Source organism: Stigmatopora nigra, chromosome 20 (genome assembly GCF_051989575.1).
Source record: "Stigmatopora nigra isolate UIUO_SnigA chromosome 20, RoL_Snig_1.1, whole genome shotgun sequence".
NCBI lineage: Eukaryota > Metazoa > Chordata > Actinopteri > Syngnathiformes > Syngnathidae > Stigmatopora > Stigmatopora nigra.
This window is the reverse complement of record NC_135527.1, coordinates 1211832-1233144: the sequence shown is the minus strand read 5'-3', so window position 1 is coordinate 1233144 and position 21313 is coordinate 1211832. Positions and strand designations below refer to the sequence as shown.

Genomic DNA, 21313 nt, shown 5'->3' with positions numbered 1-21313 from the left:
TCACCCTTCTCCTCAATGGGGAGACAGCTGACGTCAGATTTTTGGATTAATTTTTCGCGATCCAAAATCAGGATGCCAAACCTCCCGGGTTTCGGCACCAGAATGTTGGGGCTACCAGCCAACACTTAAATAAACTCGAACACAGGAACACACACTGAGGCGGATGGAATGAAAGTTAAAGGCCGCGTCTGCAGAGGCGGGGGAGTGAACAAATCAGAGGCCCGAGAGTGTGACTACTCTCCAAGCTCCTCAAGGCTGTTTCCCGCCGAAAAGCTGCTTCAATGGTGGTTTTATTAGAGATAAGACAAGTCATAAAAATGGGAGGCGTTAATACAAATGAAGGAGGTGGAGTGCAAAAGGTGTAGTGCACATTTTAACCAATAGGTGTAAGTAAAATTCTATTCTAGTAACTTTTAATACATCATAGTGAAAAGGGTGCAAGACTAAATATAAGAATACAAATATATTTCACAGTTACTTCAGGGGAGAAATGTGGAATATGAATTGCATTCTTATATTTAATCTTGCACCCTTTTGCACTCTGATGTATTAAAGTTACTAGAATAGAATTTTATTTACACCTATTGTACTCCACTTCCTCCCATTTTTATGACTTGTCTTATCTCTATTAAAAACACAGTTGAAGCAGCTTTTCGGCGGGATGTAGCTTTGAGGAGCCTGGAGAGTCGTCACACTCTCCAGCATCTGAATTGTTGGATCCCCCGCCTCTGCAGACATGGCCTTAGATTTCATTCTATCTGCCTCAGTGTGTACTCCTGCGTTAGAAGTTTAAGTGTTGGCCAGTAGCCCCAACAGGCATCGTAGCTTGGACCTTCATATTCGCTACTCAAGGGCTCAACAGCCCCCATAGGGACGTCCATTCACTCTTTAACATATAGAGTGGATGATGTTGCTCCTCAATGTGGAGTTTCCCAACAGTAATGAAATGCTTCATTTGTTGCACTTTAATGCGTTTGAATTGTTAATTGTCTTCATCTTTCATGGGAGCTGACTCTTGGCGCTCAGTTTGATGCATTTGACTGACATCTGAAACACAAAGATTAAATCTTATTTCTTTACTTGCAGTCTTGTGTCCCCAAAATCATTCACCAAAAAAAAAAACATGCTAGCGTCTAGCATAAGATTGGTACGCTAGCGACTAGAATAGGATACGCTAGCTCCAAGACCATTTTGTAATCATTCTTATCTTGTAATCTATGCTACAAAGAGGGGTCATTCAAATTCATATTTCCATACAGGGTGCTGGGGAATATTGTGTGCCAAATTCTTTCAAGCACTATATGCAAAATTCTAACATTTTTAAACCTTGAAAACGGTACATGTAAAGTTCAAGTATTTTCAAGGATTTCAAAGATTTTACGAATCCCGATTATTAAATGAATGCCCTTATAAGCTGCAAACGTGAAATATATATTGGAGTCACACACTATAGTCTCCCGATTCCATGTACGTATAGATCCAGTCTCCCACCACCAAATTCATTTTTCTCTCGCCCAGTCTTAGAAAAACACGGTCACGCGTTTTTGTCATGGAATCAGGGGACGAGTGATCTTAAGAGTCATGTAGTACTGCCTTTTAATGGCCATACGATACATTTCCAGTATCGGTCACGTGGTTCTTTCTATTCACGCCCCAATACGGGCTTTCTCTTTTGAGCTATCGGCGCAGTGCTAATGGACCAGCGTCGCTCGTTCCATCACTATTTATCAGCAAAACCTGCTTTAGCTTAGCATAGCTAGCCGCTATCACAGAAACAATTCGTCGAAGAGCTTGTCTCTGCTTTAGTTTAGCTGAGCTAGCTGCTATCAAAGGAACAAGTCCTCCAAGATTTGGTTTATGCTTTATCTCAGTTTAGCTAGCAGCTAGCAAAGAAATAAGTCGAAGGACCTGTTGGAAGTGGGTTTAACCAAGTTAGCACATTTCGAAGTGCTTGTTTATGCTTTTGCTTAGCTAGAAACTATCAAAGCAGCAAGTCGTCGAATAGCTTGTTTATGCTTTAACTTAGCTTAGCTAGCAGCTATCAAAGGAACACGTCGTTGAAGAGCTTGTTTAGGCCTTAGCTCAGCCTAGCTAGCAGCTATCAAAGCCGTGGAGTTCCAGGAGGATTTTTTTGATGTCAAACAGGAGCCTTCACCACACCAGCACTCGACTCTTTGCAAAGTAAACCAGGCGAAAGTTTTTCTTCATAGACGAGAAGGTGGGTTCACTTTATTATTTCCATACAGTATGTAAGATAAGACAAAGTCTCTTTGCAATTGCGTGTTCATATTGCATTAGTCTTTGTATGTATTGGATTGGATAACTTTATTCGTCCCGTATTCGGGAAATTACATTGTGGCAGTAGCAAGCAGCATCGTAGTCATCCATGTGATTGGCTGACATGTCAACATAAACACTAAACTGTCTGACTGAATAATCAATTTTAGTCTTGTTATTGAGTTGACATGTCAGCACAAACACTCAACTGTCCAACACTGATCAATCAATCTTTGCCCCGCAAATTACTGAAACATATCTGTCCAAAGTCTTGCTGACAACTGTCAGTTTTTCCTGCATTTAACTCATTGGTCATTCGGAGAGAGTTGCAAGGACAAAAGACTGAGCGATCACGCTGTTCAAACTCTCCCCATTCTGCGGTCCGTTAATTAACTTAATCCCTAATCTGTTTTACAGACCTATCAAGTATTCCTTTCAAGGTATTCTATTGACATGACACTATTTTAGCACAGCTTTCATGAATTTGCACGAGCACCATTCGAAGAAAGTTGTAATAAATTCTATTTTTATTTAAATGTAACCACTCTCGGAGGGAAAGAATGAGTCTCGACGCGTGTTAATACAAAACAACAGCGGAAAACAGTAGCCTTCCTTTTATTATAACCTGATCACAAACAATATCTTTATTTTCTTGATGACGCAAAGCACGATCGCCCCCAGAGGCGTTCAAGAGAAATTCCTGCTACCCCCTCCATTTGTGGCTACATGTTTGAATGACAACACTTAATAAAGGCAATTGCAATCATTGATAAGGGGAGCATTTAACCGAGGTGGACAGGTATGTAAGTGGTTGTTGTAAAACAGCCAATGAGATCCCAGTAGAGAATAGTGATGTTCTAAAGTGAGAATCAATGCACCCGCGACAATATTTTCAAAAAAAATTAACAGGTAATGAAATGCATTTACTTTTTGGGGAATTTTGCAACTTGGATCTTTCTCATATCTCAAGTTACTCATTTGCATATAAAAAAATATAACCTGAAATTTTCGTACTTAGTAATTCGCAAATAGAGGTATGCCTTCATTTCTAAGTCACTAATCCCCAAATTAATAGAATAAAAGAAAATGATTTTTTCATGCCTCTCTTTTGGTGGGAGCATTGTATCTAAATTAAAATCGAAAGCATACAACAGCCTGCTCAAAAAAAGATTTGGGCAAAGTTTAATGGCCTACCATCACCAGTGAAGAAACTTTTCTGACCAATAGTCCCTTACTTTGAAAAATGCACCTATGAACAATTTTAAATTCATGTTGCTCTTAACAAGAATACTACAGTAGTAAATAATGAGAATAAAATTAAAATATTACGACAATATATGATTTCCACGACAACGCACTCTTAACCGAACAAACATATTTATATTAACTTGGATTAATATATACAGACACATTCAAACATACGTTTAATGTAATTTTACACAAAACTGCCACGCCTCCACCCTCACGTCCGCTATCGATGGGTTGTTTGCTATTGTATTCCCTTCAAAATATTCCGAAAATGATGTACACAGATGTCCTCACAATAGGATAACACACGACCACTTGGCAACGAGAAGTGGTCTTGAATTAGCGATCGCTCCGCCAATGGGAGGTAACAGGCTAGGGAAAAACAGGAAATGCAACAGCCTACTGTAAAGTTGCGTAAAACATTAATAAGTGCATTTCAAAGGACATACATATTTCCTATTGGCCCTATGACAAAACCGCAGCCAAACAGTGACACTTAGTGACACCTATGATGGTGGTGACACTGATGATTGTAATATTGATTGAAGGTCCCTATGACATTTAACCGTGACACGTATTGAGAGATTATATGCAAGGATTTGTGACATCCAAATTCCCTATAACAAAGAACAACCTGTCAATAATCATAATGATGTCTTTAACATGTCTCAGTGACTGTTGTACCGTTTCCATGACATCATTGCTGAAACTTAATAAAAGCGCGACTTGGGACTTGAGAGGAAGAGAAGGTCCGCAGAGCCGAGTGCGTGTCCATAATGGACTCGCGCCTCCAACCTTCCCCAGCCGCGCGGTTGCTTTAAAATATTACACAGTCTCATGCCTCGTTTTTCCTTTGTGCACGGTTGGTAAGTATGGGGATCTGTAACTTCAGACCCAACACCTACCCAGGTATTGATTGTGGGTAATGAAGTTTTATGGTGGGTGTCATTGCCTATCGGTGTTGTGTGCACAAGTATATTTCATTACCCAGAAAGCCCTCTTTCTGCCCGCGCATGCGTGTTGTGCGTTTCCTGGTTGATGTGTAGGAGGAAACTCGTCTGAATGAATTGTTCAGTGCTCGTTGATATGTTCGACACAAAAGAGATGCGGCCAAAAAAGACAGTGCGCTACAATGATAAACAGCCTCTCATGTCATTGCCGCCTGGCTTGGTCGCATCGCGAAATTTTGATCGTATCGCAGGCGAATTATTTGATCGAAATTTTCATTGGACCATGAGCAGTTGTCTAAACTTATTTAAAGTCCCCCATGCAGCCAAAAATATTTAACTTTATCAAAACATAAATACCCTATATAACAATGAATATAGTACTCACAAATAGGGTGAAGCTGGGGCAAACAAAACTTACTTGGGGTATCTTACTTGTAAGGGTGTCTTCTAAAGCAAGTAAGGTATCCACTGCCTTAGCACCTGCATGCCAGACAGTCAACCCGGAACTGCAAAATAGGAGGGTTTAGGTAAGGGCAGGATGTGGACCGTGATTGCAGGAGGGATGAGTGGGAAGTTGTCACAGCTGTGTTGGCCTGGGCAGGTGTAGGGCCAAAGTTCAGGGCAACTGCAAAACAAAACCAATACAACCCACAACAGAATGTATACCCAGGCTGACAGCCGTAACAGTGACGAAATGAATGTATGGCGCCCTCTTCTGTTTGGTTTCATTTCTTTGAACAAGAAATTCAGTCATTTTAATTGGGAAATGTTTAATCATTTATCTTGTCTTTGCAGGGGTCCCTCAACAAAAAATGACAGATGAGCAACTGCCAATCAAACAAGAGGAAGATCCTTTCACTTGGTCACCAGGTGAGCCCGTGAAAAGGGATGGTCTGGGCGTGGCCAGTGAAGGGGCGGAGCCTGCAAATGCCTCAGCATGTCCCCAAATTAAAGAGGAGGAGCCAGAGTTCCCTAAACAACAGCACAAGAGAGAAGAGCAAGCTCCAATCAAAAAGGAGAAAAATGTCACTGGGTCAACTGGTGAGCCATTCATGAAGGAAGATAAACTGGGCGGGGCCAACAGAGCGAGGCAGACTGTGAATTGCAGCTCAGCGGAAGGAATGCAAGCAGACAATGTCATCGATCCTCCACCAGACGGTGAAAACGTGCTTCATGACGATGAATATCTTGAGAAAAATCCATGTGGCTGCAAATGCTCTGTGTGGGAAGACCTTTTGGAAAAAGTCTACTTTGAAAACATGAGTAGCCACTCTTGTGAGAAACCATTTTCGTGCTCAGTTTATAGTAAAGATTTTTATCAAAATGATCACTTAAAAACCCACATAAAAAGCCACACTGGTGAAAAAGCATTTTCATGCTCAGTTTGTAGTCAAGCATTCCCATTTAAGAAAAGCTTAAAAACGCACCTAAGGGTCCACATTAGTGGAAGACCATTTTCGTGCCCAGTTTGTTAGTCAAACATTTACAATGAAGCGAAGTTTAAAAATACACACAAGACTCTTTCATGCTCATTTTTTGGTCAAGCCTTTTCTCATAGGCAAAGTTAAAAAAAATCCATGCAAGAAACCATACTGGTGAAAAACCATTTACCTGCTCATAAATTATGCGATTAAAAACATTACATTACTTATTTTTGCATCACTCGAATCGGAAGCTGCTCGGTGACATTAAATCAGTGTCAAAAATTAGATTTGGAATTAATTTGAAGGCTTATGTATTGACTAACAATAAATTAAAAGTATAAAATATCCTGAATAATAAACATAATCTGAATGACACCACTATTTTGTCTTTAAATTGTGTACTGGATGACTGGATCAAACCTGAAACGTGACTTTTCTGACATATATTATTGCAAAATAATCAACCATGCTGTGTTAATAAACTAAAAGTAAGAACAAAAATATTTCCCATTTCTGACTACAGGTAGTGATTATCTTTTTATCTTTGCAGGTTTCAGGGAAAATCATAGTCCTGATGGGCAAGAGTTTGTTGGCCTTAAAGAGCTCCCCCAAATCAAAGAGGAGGAGCCAGAGTTCCCTCAACAACAAATGAGAGTAGAGCAACTTCCAATACAAAAGGAGGAAGATTATATCACCTGGTCACCTTGTGAGGCTTTGGCGAGGCAAGATGATCTGGGCGGGGCCAGCGAAGGGGTGGAGCCTCCAAACACTTCATCATGGCCTCAAAGGAAAGAGGAGGAGCCAGCATTTTCTCAACAAACAATAATACATGAGCAACTTCCAATCAAAAATGAGGAAAATTTTGTCAGCTGGTCACCTGGTGAGTCCATGAAGTGGGATGATCTGGGCGTGGCCAGCGTAAGGGTGGAGCCTAAAATCGCTTCAACTTGGCTCCAAAATATAGGTGAAGAGGAGCCAGAATTCCCTCAACAGTGCAAAAGAGAAGAACAACCTCCAATCAAAAACGAGGAATGTGTCAAATGGTCAACTTGTAAGCCTATCAAGAGTGAAGATGATCTAGGCGTGGCCAACAGAGGGGCGGAGCCGCTGAGCGGCAGCTCAACCGAAGGATGGCGAGCAGAAAATGTAATTGCTCCTTTATCAGATGGCGATGGCTTGCTTTTTGACCATGATGATCTTGAAGATATTAAGAAATATCCCAGTGGCGACAAACTCTGCAAATGTTTTCAGTGTGGGAAAACTTTTGGGAAAACGTCTTCTTTGAAAACACATATGAAGAGCCACACTGGGGAGAAACCTTTATCATGTTCAGTTTGTGGTAAAACATTTACACACAAGGGAAGATTTAAAATGCACACAAGAACCCACACTGGTGACAAACCATTTTCCTGCTCAGTTTGTGGTCAAGGATTCACACGGAAGGGAATTTTAATTAGTCATGCAAGAACACACATGGGTGAGAAACCACTTTTCTGTTCAGTTTGTGGTCAAGCTTTCACACAGAAGGGAAACTTAATTAGGCACGAAAGAATCCACACTGGTGAAAAACCATTTTCCTGCTCAGTTTGCGGTAAAGCATTTTCTCAAAAGCATCATTTAAAAGGGCACACAAGGACACACACAGGAGAAAATCCATTTTCGTGCTCAATTTGTGGTCAAACAATCACACAGAAGAGAAACTTAATTAGGCATGAAAAAATCCACACTGGTGAAAAACCATTTTCATGCTCAGTTTGTGGTTAGACATTTACACAGAAGGAAACATTAAAAATACACACAAGAACCCACACTGGTGAAAAACCATTTTCATGTTCACTTTGCGCTAAAGCTTTTTCTCAAAAGCAATGTTTACAAAAACACTTAATAACCCACACTGGTGAAAAACCATTTTCCTGCTCACTTTGTGGTCAAACATTCACATGCAAAGGAAACCTAAATAGTCATGCAAGAACACACACTGGTGAAAAAACATTTTCGTGTTCACTTTGTGGTCAAAGATTCACACGGAAGGGAAGTTTAATTTATCATGCAAGAACACACACTGGTGAAAAACCATTTGTGTGTTCACTTTGTAGTCGAAGATTCACACACGAGAAAACCTTAAAAACCCACATAAGAACCCACACAGGTGAAAAACCATTTTCATGTTCAGTTTGCGGTAAAGCCTATTGTCATAAACAAGATTTACGAATACACACAAGAATCCACACAGGTGAAAAACCATTTTCCTGCTCAATTTGTGGTCAGACATTTTCTCAAAGGAGTAGCTCAAATAAACACTTATTAACCCACAGTGGAGAACAATGTTTTCCTGCTCAGTCTGTGGCCACAGTTTCGCTACAACAGCCCAATTAAAAAGCTACACAATTCAAAAACCTTTTCCATGCGCAGTGAATGTTCCAACATTTTAACATAAGGGAACTTGAAAAGAAGACTTGACAACTTGCAAAGGAGAAAAGCCCTTTTTTGCTCATCTTGTGGCAGGAACATCTTAAAAACACAATTACCAGTGTTAGGTTCATTAATAATTACCTTCGTCCGTAATTATCAATAACTGCAGGCAGACATCTTATTCAATTATTAAAATTTAATTAAATAGAATGGATAACAAGTAAAACCTCAGAGGGGAGGTTCAGCAAGCCAGAATTTCTCCTGCAACTTCCGAACGTCTCATCGAATAGACATTTTTGTACGACTCTTATTGCCATGAATCAAAACAATTTACAGAGTTGTTGATCATTCCATCACGTATGAGTAAAAACAACATCTGGAACTACAATAACAATCAAAGTATTTTACCAATAACAAGGCAGGAGACTAGACCTAAACAACATTTAGATTAGAACAATTATGCCTTCCTTGACCTAAGATTCATATAATAATTACATAAAGAAAAACCCGAAGTGCGTCACGAGTGTTATGTACGTGGCAGAAACAATATCTTTGTTATGGGCTCCGTTGCTGGAAATGGCAGATATCCAGTCCTTGCCCGATCAACAACCCTCTCAGCCCGATACTGGGTATGTGGATGTAGCGTCAACAATCCTTGGAGAAGTCCATGTGAGAGTGGACTAGGCAGCAGTTTATGACCTCGCAAAACTTTGAGAATAATAAAAATGATTTAACAAAGAAATGACTTAATACAACTATATTTATAATAGTAATACAGAATAAACCCAACATTCCCCTGTTTTTATAATATGTATGTTATTAATCATTTCTTAGTAACCACAAATGGAAATGTCGGTGACTGCGATTTTATCCGCCTACTCCTTACTCCCATGGCTGGTCTGAAAGAGAAAAAACAATCATATTCGTCCAATTGGTCCTCGGATTTACCGTACTCCTGGACCTCACTGCTTTCCCCAAACCGTCCCATAAGATACAACTCATGTACTTTAGAATTTGTAGGGGCAATTGCAGTAGTTATAAGACGGCTTAGCAAGGAGCGCTAACAAGGGATACTACATCACCCACACAATGTTAGGATAGCAGTAATTGTGCCTATAGTCACCACGAAGGATTATGTTTTCCAAAGGTCTTATCCCACCAATCTGACAGTGCGGACGTATCTACTCCAGAATGCTCTTGCATATTGCGGTTCAGTGTTTGCAGGCGAGTAATGGCCCTGGTGAGAGATCCACTGGGTGACGTGTTCTTCGGTATGAAGGTGCAACATTGTTTTCCAAACATTGCACACACGCCCCCTGTATCAAGGATCATATCCACCGCTATGCGATCCTGGAACGCCATCAGACTGGTGCTGCCAGTTGTTCCTTTATGGCCACAAATCCCTGTTCAGTATAATTTCCGAGTTTTTGGACATTGTAATGTAAGTAATTTATTCTATCCACATTTTTGTTTTGGGTGATTAGAAGGAAGATAGACTCCCAACCTGCTGCGATCTGATTAGCCAGCTTATACTCATCTGGTACGCCCCGGGGGATGCCAATCGCATCAATGTATGTTGGATCTCCTTCCCTCCATGCCTCTCGACGATGTCGGGAGGGTCGACCCTTCAGCACCTCCGAATTCTGAGCCGCCAATTGTATCTCCTCCACTGTGGATGGAAAAACAGACACCGGTAAGAGCAGTGAGACCAAAGTACCTAGTCCTGCCGCGTTTCGGCAGGAGTCGTATAATTTATCTACCACCCCGCCACCATAGGCCAGAACGTGGTATCAGGGGTGTAGTTTGTTTTAGAACGCCGGTACACCACGTCTCATTTATTGCCCCCAGCTTCAGACCATGCCCTGTAAGGTTTAAGCAGGTAAAATGATTAAACAGTGGAAAAATTGACTTCCTATTTACTGCGTAACAGGATAAACACTATTTCAATATTTTTTTTTCTGTACAAGTAGGACACGTTTTTTTTTCATTTGTAAAAACACTTTTCCCCAAAAGAATGGTGATTGAGGGAGTTGTTAGATCCCATCGTATTTTCCCTTGTCTGGTAGTTTATTCTAATCCTTTGTAAGATGGTTTAGTCTCAATTGAAACCATATGGAGACGTCAAACCCAATATAAAAGAGTTCCCTATAGTTTTATGGTATTGCTTGCTGAGCAATAATCTTTTCAATCAATATTGGTGTTTCCCGTATCTTATTAAGTCAGAAAGTTTATCTTACCCGTCCCCTCAATGTTTCAATTGAGACCACCCTTTTACCAAAGTAGCTCCACATAGTGCTTGCCTTCTTTACACTCCATTAACAGCGCCCAATTATCCCCCGTTTCGGAAATCCCTGTTTCAGAAATAAATTTCACAGGTTAATATGTCAGTCCAAGCTTTCCAATCTTGACCAATTTCTGCAACAAGGCTTTTCCCAATCTTCAATTTTTTGCTGTTAATGTACCACACATATTTCCCACCATAGATTGACCCCTTGTATGGCAACCGGGACGTCGCCGAGTCCAAATATATATTTTCAATCTCGAATGCATGTCTGGAAATTTGATTTAGTAGGTAATGTTCATCAAATGTAAATGTGAATGTTTCTCGGTTTACCCTCCCGTAAGTAGGTGTATCCTCAATTGAAACGCCTCCGCCTTTCTCTCCAACTGGAGAAAACAACCCTACTGTGGAAAGGAATAGAATCACAATCATCAATAATCTCATTGCCCCAAAAGCAATAATTGTTTTCAACATGACTTTTTGTCTTTGTTTAGGGAGTTTTCCTCTTGAAACGTTTCAATTTAGACAACCTTCTTACTGTGGGAAAGGTGCATCCGTGTCCCCTTTCAGTAACAAGGACCCTCCCACTTTGCGTTGCTCCGATGTTTCTTCTTTTATGCTGCGTATCAGCATCCAGTCTTCAAGAATCACCGTCACTTCGTCCGTTTCCTGTTGAGAAGCAAAATCTCCCTCTGATAATCTAAATTTGGTGTTTTTTTTTTCTCTGATAGATTTGCCTCATCATCCAATTGTCATTGTGTAGTGAATAATAGTAATTTGTAAGGTCTACCAAACAGGACTTCATATAAGGTCCGCCATTATCACTCTAGATAGTTTCTGGAATTCCATATCGTGGAATGATATCTATATGATCTAATAAAAATAAAATAAAATCTATATGTATCTTTTGAAATGGATATGTAGGTATGCATATAGATTTAAACCATAAGCCTTGTAGTGCCGTTGTAGCAAGGCCACCTCCCCCTTGTCGAGACATAGGACTTCCCTTGACTCAAGCCCAAATTATTTTCTTTATTGATAGAATGTCTCGGTGGCCTGCCAATCAAAAAACACAAAAAGACAAACTATCATTCACGCTGACACTCATAAACAGAGGAATTTAGTGTGTTCAACCAGTCTAGCATCCATAATTTCATTTTGTGGGAGTAAACTGGAGTACCCGGAGAAAATCCACAAATTCTCGAGGACGCCATGAATACCCCACATTCCGGAAGGTTTGGATCCACCCCGCATTCATTAGTAGATCCTTTAATATACACACCCCCACTCTAGCATTTTAACCGTTTGTAAAAAATTACCTTTAAGTTTCACACAAAGTTATATCCTTTTTAATGCTATCAGTTTAGTTGTTTGTTCCCCGAATTGAGTTGGCAATAGTTTCAAATCTAAGGTTATTATTTTCACAGCCGCCATGACCTAATGGCCCCCCTATCAGGTTTTTTGGAAGATCCCAATTCCCTCTAATAGCATGCCAATCACCTTTTAATGCGGCCATCCAATTTTGTTTTCACTTCTTTCAGGTGATAAGATAATCTCCCCAATTTGTAAAACAAGTTCATCCACGCCTATTTTATGCAACATGACGCCTATGGCCTTTATCACGTCGCCTTGAGTCCAAATTCTACGAACCAAAATAACACGGCGAATTTTGCCCATCCCATATTGTTCATAGACAACCCATCTACCTAAAGCGTCACTTGTTTCAAAACATGAAAGGCCCCACTAGAATTTGGGCATCCAGCGCCAAATAGAGCCTATTTACACATTTGTCTCAAATTTGTTTTAGATATGGGGTCCCCAATTTCCCAAAATTTCCCAGAATTCATGTAGCAACACATCCTGTCAAAACCCAAAGCGACTAACATAACCTGTTTCTAAGCCAGATTTTGGAATTTGGAGAATTTCTCCTTTCCCCCCCTTATCTAAGCTTGTTATTGCCACTCGTTATCACTGTAACATTCAGGCGTATTAACCCCATCGTTGCAAAGGTATGAATTTCAAGCTAAAGTTCTCACCAATTTGCATGCCCTTAAAGCAGTAAAAAGCAACGTTATTTGGTTGTATCAATTGACCAATGCTTATCCAATCCGTAATATCCTTAAAGTCATCAATATGACCTGTGACAAAGCATATTTCTTCCCGCCAGGACAACAGACAATGTTCTTTCAAGTGCACTTTGAAAAACATTCCATGTTACTCCATTCTTAGGGAAAATATGCTCATCCTAAACCAATTATTTTATCTACAATTCACCTAATTATTTGGATGAATGCCATGAATTTTCTCATGCCACTATCGCATTGTAAATTTCCCATCTGATGTCGTTAACAGCCAAATAACTCAATACCCACTATATACTTTGTAAATCACCTCATATGATGTTTACTTAAGACAAGAGTCATTTCCCATAGCTCCCTGTTACCAAAACAAAAATCTACATAAATCTATCTCTTAGGCATTTCCTAATTACAATTTTTAATGTTTTAAAAACCTTATTGTCACCAATATACCATAATATTGTAAATTTTGTCATCCTGGCCTTTTCTTTAACCAGCCAACCTCCTGGATTAAAGTATTTTGAACAATCAAAATATTCAGAAATAGTATTAATATTATTTTATCCTCCAAAAGCTAGTTTCCTTTAACTAAGAGCCCTTTGAAATCCACAATTGCTCAAAAATGACTATTTTGGTCTATTCCCAAATCCAAAGCTTTTTACCAAATCAACCTTTTACTAAACAGATTTTCTATCCTCTTAATATACATTTCATTTTAAAACCCCAAAAAAGAATGCGAAAGCATTCGCATAACCTTGCATTTCTTGCAGACCATGTATTGTTCTTATTCTGAAAAGTCCAAACAGAAAACGCCATAAGCCGCTAACTATGACCTCTACTCTTGCTGCGAAAGCAGCATTGTTATCTTATGTTTACAAACCAGCGAGTCAACACTTGAAACGTCGCCTCTTTTTTCCTGTGCCCAAATACAACGCTTTTTAGAAAAGACAACCATTAAACAGTCAAATTAACCCCTCTTCCGATATTCAACTACATCACAATATTTTTCCAAGACCCCATATATCCAGAATATGTATGCTGCAAGCACAACAATATGGCAAAAACCCATTTTCTGCCCTCAAGTTTGCTTCAGCAGCCCTAAGGCCAATTATTATTATTATAATGTCTTCACGGAAGGGATCACAAAATTTTAGTCGTTTACACGGTCCGAACGCTCCCGAAAGCCCAACACAGTTAAATCGTCTGCCCCGCGGCCCACATGTTTCACTCCCATCTAATCAGCAGCCGCTGCACCATAACGCTTCTCCCGCAGTCGACACATTATTTGGCAAGTCTACACTCTAGAGCATAATAAAAACACAGGTGACATTCCCTGCTAAACATTTAAATGATCATTTTGTATATATTCTTTTCATCTTCCCGCTAGCGGACGGGATCAAAAACCAAGCTGCAATAAGCCATCACATTGCTGTAAATTGACAGTGCATATAGGTTATATTAACAAAGCACCACCAGCACTTGGAAATAACCATTCTAATTGTTGTTATACAAGCCCCAGCATCACAAAAAAACCCAATTTAATTGTAATCACAAAACGTCATACCTGGATTAACCAAATCAAATACCAGTGTCTCCATTAATTTTCTAGCTCAACATTCTCGTATCCAAAATCCACATTCCAAATCATTCTAAGCTGACATTCCTTGTTTTCAGAGACCCTCATGTAATATATATATACCCTCTTTTTTTTTTTTTTTTTTTTTTTACAACTTATCTCTGATTTTTGTCGAACTTTACACCATTTCTTCTCCCTCTATTTTTGTTAAACTTCCTCCGCGCCCGTCACCTATCTCGGTAAATATTTTCCCCGTCAGCCGAGGAGGCCCCCACTATTTTCCCAAAATAGTATTTTTTTTCACTTCTCCCCGGCCTTATTTCGCCATTAGTGTCTGTGGAACAAGCTGTTACACTTTTATCCATTCACATATTATTTATATATGTAAATTACCTCTATGCATTAGTGCATATATTATCCTGCATTTTATGCATTTTAAGATGACCAGCAAACCCATATTTATTTATCCATAAATATAGCTGTGTAATATTTTTAAAGCGCTTTGTCTTTCCAATTTTTTCCAATCCTTACAAGTTAGACGTATTTTTTGGATCGTCATCCAAACCCGCCTTACAACACGTGTTTCCCATATTTTACTTTTTTTGTAGTGAGTTCGTGTGCCTCACACAGTTAACTTTATTATATTTATTATTATTATTATTATTATTATTATTATTATTATTATTATTATTATTATTATTATTATTATTATTATTATTATTATTATTATTATTATTATTATTATTATTATTATTATTATTATTATTATTATTATTATTATTATTATTATTATTATTATTATTATTATTATTATTATTATTATTATTATTATTATTATTATTATTATTATTATTATTATTATTATTATTATTATTATTATTATTATTATTATTATTATTATTATTATTATTATTATTATTATTATTATTATTATTATTATTATTATTATTATTATTATTATTATTATTATTATTATTATTATTAATATTATTATTATTATTATTATTATTACCTCTTCGACTGTATTTCCGAGGCTTATCTTAATTTTACTGCAGAAACCACACAAACACCATACAACGTTTACAATATATTTGTGCCTACCCTTGAGACACAGTACACTTTCCAGCCCCAAAATTGTACCTCCAGTACAATAAATTCGTGCCTACCCTTGAGACACAGGACACTTTCCAGCAAAGTGCCCCAAACCTGTACCTGCCATTGACTAGTACAGGGGTGGCCAACCAGTCAGAGACCAAGAGCCACATTTTTTACTGTGTTACCGCAAAGAGCCACATTTTTTACTGTGTTACCGCAAAGAGCCACATCACACACATACCTTTGCTCAGCCAGATTTATTGTAAATGTCACATACCAGCATAGTAATGACATAAATTGACTCCTACAGTACTAACAGCACAGGCCAGTCATTATCAACAATGAACATTGTGTGCACTGTCTCACACAGACAAACTCTCAGTTCAACCAAGTCCACAAACAAAAATATAATAATTTACAATAGCGTTTTTCTTTTACTATGCATGTTACTTAGTGGGACTTCTGTCATAAAATCAGAGCCTATTTTTGCGCAACATTCGCTTCTTGTGAGCTGTCATTTATTATGAATGGCTTTTAACTAGCGCGCCCACCACGTGGGTGTACACCTCGCTCTCCTATTGGCTGCTCCCGGCTGAGCACTCTCGCCTTGGTCTGCCTCGCAGGGGGTGTGGCTTTTTCAGCCGACGCTCGATCTTTGGGATACTTTTTGTGTGCGTGACGCCGTTCATTGTCGCTTCTGGTTCAAGGGAGCTCTACCACTCTGTTAAAAAACGTTTACTCAAATGACCTTGCTCCTACTGGGAAACTTTGAGTTATTTTCATCCCAAGCACATGCGCATTGGACGAAAATACCGTATTGAACTCAAGCGAAGCGCACACGCAAATAAAAATGAAACACAAATACAAACTTTGATATGGACGTAAGAGCCGCATGAAACCGGGCAAAGACCCGCATGCGGCTCGGGAGCCGCGGGTTGGCCACCCCTGGACTAGTATAAACACAGGGTTTTTGTCGCCGTCACCCAGGACGCGAAACCAGCCCAGAATTGACCTCACATTCAATGTCCCTTTAACGCATTTGGAAACACCGTCACAACATGCAGACATTAATGTGGACTTACCCGAGATCCGTCAGATGTCTCCCTCCAGCAGGAAAAGTCTTCAACCGCTGAGAATCCAGGCGCCCCCGTCGAAAACTCCGGCCCACCAAGGGTTTTGAAGACGCCGTGCGCACGGTCACTTACCAGATGTCGAACAGCAGCGCCTGGGTTCTCGCTCCGGTATATTGACCTCCATAGCTCCGAAGGACCAAAATGTTAGGTTAATTACCTTCGTCCGTAATTATCAATAACTGCAGGCAGACATCTTATTCAATTATTGACATTTAATTAAATAGAATGGATAACAGGTAAAACCTCAGAGGGGAGATTCAGCAAGCCAGAGTTTCTCCTACAACTTCAGCAAGTTCCTCTTACAACTTCCGAACGTCTCCTCGAATAGACGTTTTCGTATGACTCTTATTGCCATGAATCAAAACAATTTACAGAGTTGTTGATCATTCCATCACGTATGAGTAAAAACAACATCTGGAACTACAATAACAATCAAAGTATTTTACCAATAACAAAAACAGGAGACTAGACCTAAACAACATTTAGAATAGAACAATTATGCCTTCCTTGACCTAAGAATCATATAATAATTACATAAAGAAAAACCCGAAGTGCGTCACGAGTGTTATGGACGTGGCAGAAACAATATCTTTGTTATGGGCTCCGTTGCTGGAAATGGCAGATATCCAGTCCTTGCCCGATCAACAACCCTCTCAGCCCGATACTGGGTATGTGGATGTAGCGTCAACAATCCTTGGAGAAGTCCATGTGAGAGTGGACTAGGCGGCAGTTTATGACCTCGCAACACTTTGAGAATAATAAAAGAATGATTTAACAAAGAAATTACTTAATACAACTATATTTATAATAGTAATACAGAATAAACCCAACAGTCAGAAAGATTTATTCGTAAGGATATACTTAAAAGACGCAAATGTGGTGTGATAAGCAGTGTTTTATCACGGCTTTGCTTACTTTATCAATTTTTGTATGAACGATCATTTTAAGTAAAATATTATTTTGCATTCTGAAAATCTTGTTTACACTTTTTAATGCGTAATATCGATCCACACTTCAAATACAGTTGTACCATAAGATAAGCGTTTCCTGTGGGATCGAGCTATTATGTCAATTTACTCGTATCTCAAGTCAATTCTTCCCATAGAAATAAACAAATTACTTAATTAATCCGTTTCATCCTAAAAAATATATATATATATATATATATATATATATATATATATATATATATATATATATATATATATATATATATATATATATATATATATATATATATATATATATATATATATATATATATATATATATATATATATATATATATATATATATATATATATATATATCTATATATCTATATATCTATATATCTATATATCTATATATCTATATATCTATATATCTATATATCTATATATCTATATATCTATATATCTATATATCTATATATCTATATATCTATATATCTATATATCTATATATCTATATATCTATATATCTATATATCTATATATCTATATATCTATATATCTATATATCTATATATCTATATATCTATATATCTATATATCTATATATCTATATATCTATATATCTATATATCTATATATCTATATATCTATATATCTATATCTATATCTATATCTATATCTATATCTATATCTATATCTATATCTATATCTATATCTATATCTATATCTATATCTATATCTATATCTATATCTATATCTATATCTATATCTATATCTATATATATATATATATATATATATATATATATATATATATATATATATATATATATATATATATATATATATATATATATATATATATATATATATATAAATTTGTTTTAATTTACTACTGACTCACAATTAGGAACTATCTGGTGTGCTCATATCTCAAATATGTCATGTATCTCAAGGCAAAAAAATTGCTCAGAATTTTCCTCGCATCTCAAATTTCTTGTATGTTGGAACACTTGTATGTCAAGGTATTACTGTATAAGAAAATTGAGTGTTGAAGATTTAATTTACTTCACTATTCTATCCGAATTAGTAGTCTAAATTAGGAAATTACAAAGTAAATAATCAATAATGTGATCTAAATAATATGGAACAGGTTTTCAGTTTTTTTAGGATATCTGTTTGATTCGACCAAATGGACCCAGCGGGACGCCACCCACGCTCGCACCGACGCGCTCGTCGACGCCAGCTATTCTCCTTGAAGCCCCCCGGCCACATGGATTTAATGAGAACCCCCTCAAAATCATTTAGGGAGTTTATAATGGACATACCGTCCAACATGTCCATCTTTTTTCTCTTGAAAAGTCTGTCTTGAAAATGGCTTTAAAAAACCTTAACAATATATTTGCTTGTGCAGCTCGCTCCAGATAGAGTTTGGTAGCTCTGGCCACCCTACACTATCAGCAGCCAATCAAAGTTGGTCAAAGCGATGACATATACCTACGCCAATGAGAAGGCAATGGCGTATCCATACGCTTGCGACAAGACATTGTGGTGTTGCCAACTCGAAACCTGTTTGGCTAAAGCAAAAGTCTTATCGACGCTTGTTTAATGCAGCAGAGCGCGCAGACCTGATTGTAAAGGCCTTGAAGCAGATTTATGACCCAGGCAACAAATAATGGCTGAAATGTGATTGGTTAAATGCTTCAATATGAAAACACACATTTGGGTGCAGTGCAACCGGGGCAGAGCAATGAACAGAAGCTAACAGACAATTTGGAATTACTTAAGTATTGATGGATAAAATATAATATATGATTCAGATCATTCTTAGGCCAGTAAAGAAGGCCCTGACGGCCCGCCACTGCTAAAATGATCTGGCCCACATGAAATCGAGTTGTTGTTATGTTTGTTTGTTTGTTTTGTTTTTGCACTACAAGCGCCTGAGGATTGCCCTCAGATAGCGCTAGAGCTGCCACTGGAACGCGGATTATTTCATCCGGGGGGTAGTCGGAGGTGAGGGGCAGTCAAATGTCTCCGGCTGGATGAAAAACGTAGGGTGCCACGGTCCTTGTTGGCAGCTCTGAGTGGTATTTGTTGGAATTCGCAGGCCGCAGCGAGCGGCCTCTCAGGAGACACCACGTGAAGGTTTCCAACTTTGTCTCCCAGTTGTTGTTATTGTGGCCCGCGAACCAACCCGAGTCTGACACACCTGACCTAGGGATTAGACAAACCTACAATAATCTCTTCCTGGTCTGTGATGGTGCTGTGGTAAATTGTGAAATAACATTAAAACCCTTGTTTTCATATTAAAATGTGTTATTTGTTATTTGCAATAAACATATCTAACACATATGTAACATTTGAAGCAAATGTTCTTAAAATTACCTAACTTTTTCTCAAAATGCAGCTTTTCGATTCAGTGTCAGGGATAGACTCGAACAAGGCTTGGAGCTTCTTTCTTCACGCTTTAGAGACCAAATTTAACATTATCGCCCTCCTCTGTCTAAAATCGGAATTGAGAATTATGCCATGTGACGTATTGAGACAGTAGAGAGCGACATTGCTCGGTATGTTGTCCGCCAACGACCGTAAAACCTCAAGAAGAAAAAGGAATGGCGGCGTTCGTTTCCACACCGCTATGGTTTTAACTTTTTGTTTGTGTGCCTCTCTTTTCTCCTCACTTCAACTTAACTTAAATGAAACGAAACCTCGACAACATGCTCAACATTAAATAGTTCGTGGACTCTAACGTTAGTCGGTTTGTCTTCAATCCGTTTTGGGAGTCGTACTTTACCTAGCCGAGCCAGCAGCTAACAAAGGAGCACGTCGTCTGCATCAGTACGTCGTCAAGCGAACACACAAAAGTGTGATAAATGTCCGAGAGAACTACGCTGGTTGCGGCAAAGTTTCAGAAGGAACTTTAATGGCGTGTTAGAGGATCTCTCTTGTCATCAACATTCCATTGTTTGCAAAATGATGCAAACTAAAGTTGTTCTTCACAAACCCGAAGGTAAGTTCACTTTTGACGATGATTAGTTTGTAATAGATCCATATACACTTAACATTATACAATTAATATTTCATAATGTAATATTTAACGGGGTCGCGATGTTTTGCATTTGCAAAGGCTTTGGCTGCGTCTACATCCCCAGGATTTCCACCAATCAGGTCCGAATTGGGACGCTCTTTCAGGCTCGGGACTGCTAGTGCATTGCCCCCGTACAATGTGCTTGGAAAATTGAAAGTAAAATTGCAGCGAAGGGGTGGTTAGCGCGCCCACCTCACATTTCTGAGGTGGAGTTTTTAATTCTCAGTGGGTGGTAAATGATAGACGCAGCAACAGTTTATGAAGAGACAACGAAACACGGTGTTGGAATTACAATCTCGGGAATGGCTACCGGACCTTGCGATTTTGTCCGATATTGCGGAACACAACAAAATGTTGAAATACCGCTAAAAATGTCACACAGTTTCCTGACCACATGTACATGCATTTAAGTTAAATATGAGATTATGGGGGTGGATTCTGATGATGGCGGCGCCTTTGTTGATAGCTGCTAGCTAAAATAAGATCTTCGACGCCATGAAAACTTGTTCCTTCGACACATGCTAGCAGGTTATTTGAAAGCAGGCCGTAAAGCTTCAACGAGATCTTGAAAATGATTTTCACTGATATTTAAGGCCGTAAAGGAGCTAATGCTAGACACGTCGGCGACGCATATGTTGAGTTAGGCAACGAATATTGCGCATGCGCGGTTCCAACGTCACTTGATAGCGTTCGCTTAATGCAAAAGAATCGGACATATGAAATACATATTCTTCTAATGGTCTGACGTGGTTTGAGCAAAAAAATGGGCAGAATTGAATTGAAAATTAAATTAAACATAAATCACTTGAAGATTGC

The 21313-nt window shown here is 38.5% G+C and overlaps 2 protein-coding genes across 4 annotated transcripts in view; both read left to right on the top strand.

The window, feature by feature from the left end:
• Nucleotides 1–19672, top strand: part of LOC144213432 (uncharacterized) — a 31635-nt gene extending 11963 nt beyond the window's left edge. The window contains exons 3-5 of one of the 2 annotated variants that reach the window (XM_077741880.1): nt 5271–5750; nt 6450–7045; nt 18571–19672. In XM_077741880.1, coding sequence (XP_077598006.1) covers nt 5271–5750; nt 6450–7045; nt 18571–18579 — 1085 coding nt within the window. In that variant the 3' untranslated portion in view covers nt 18580–19672. Of the gene's footprint in view, nt 1–5270; nt 5751–6449; nt 8163–18570 lie in introns of those variants that run through there. The other variant, XM_077741879.1, reaches the window with a different exon arrangement.
• A 322-nt stretch (nt 19673–19994) lies between these two features.
• Nucleotides 19995–21313, top strand: part of LOC144213459 (uncharacterized) — a 13236-nt gene continuing 11917 nt past the window's right edge. Inside the window, exon 1 of one of the 2 annotated variants that reach the window (XM_077741939.1) lies at nt 19995–20419. In XM_077741939.1, coding sequence (XP_077598065.1) covers nt 20383–20419 — 37 coding nt within the window. In that variant the 5' untranslated portion in view covers nt 19995–20382. The remainder of the gene's footprint in view (nt 20420–21313) is intronic. The other variant, XM_077741940.1, reaches the window with a different exon arrangement.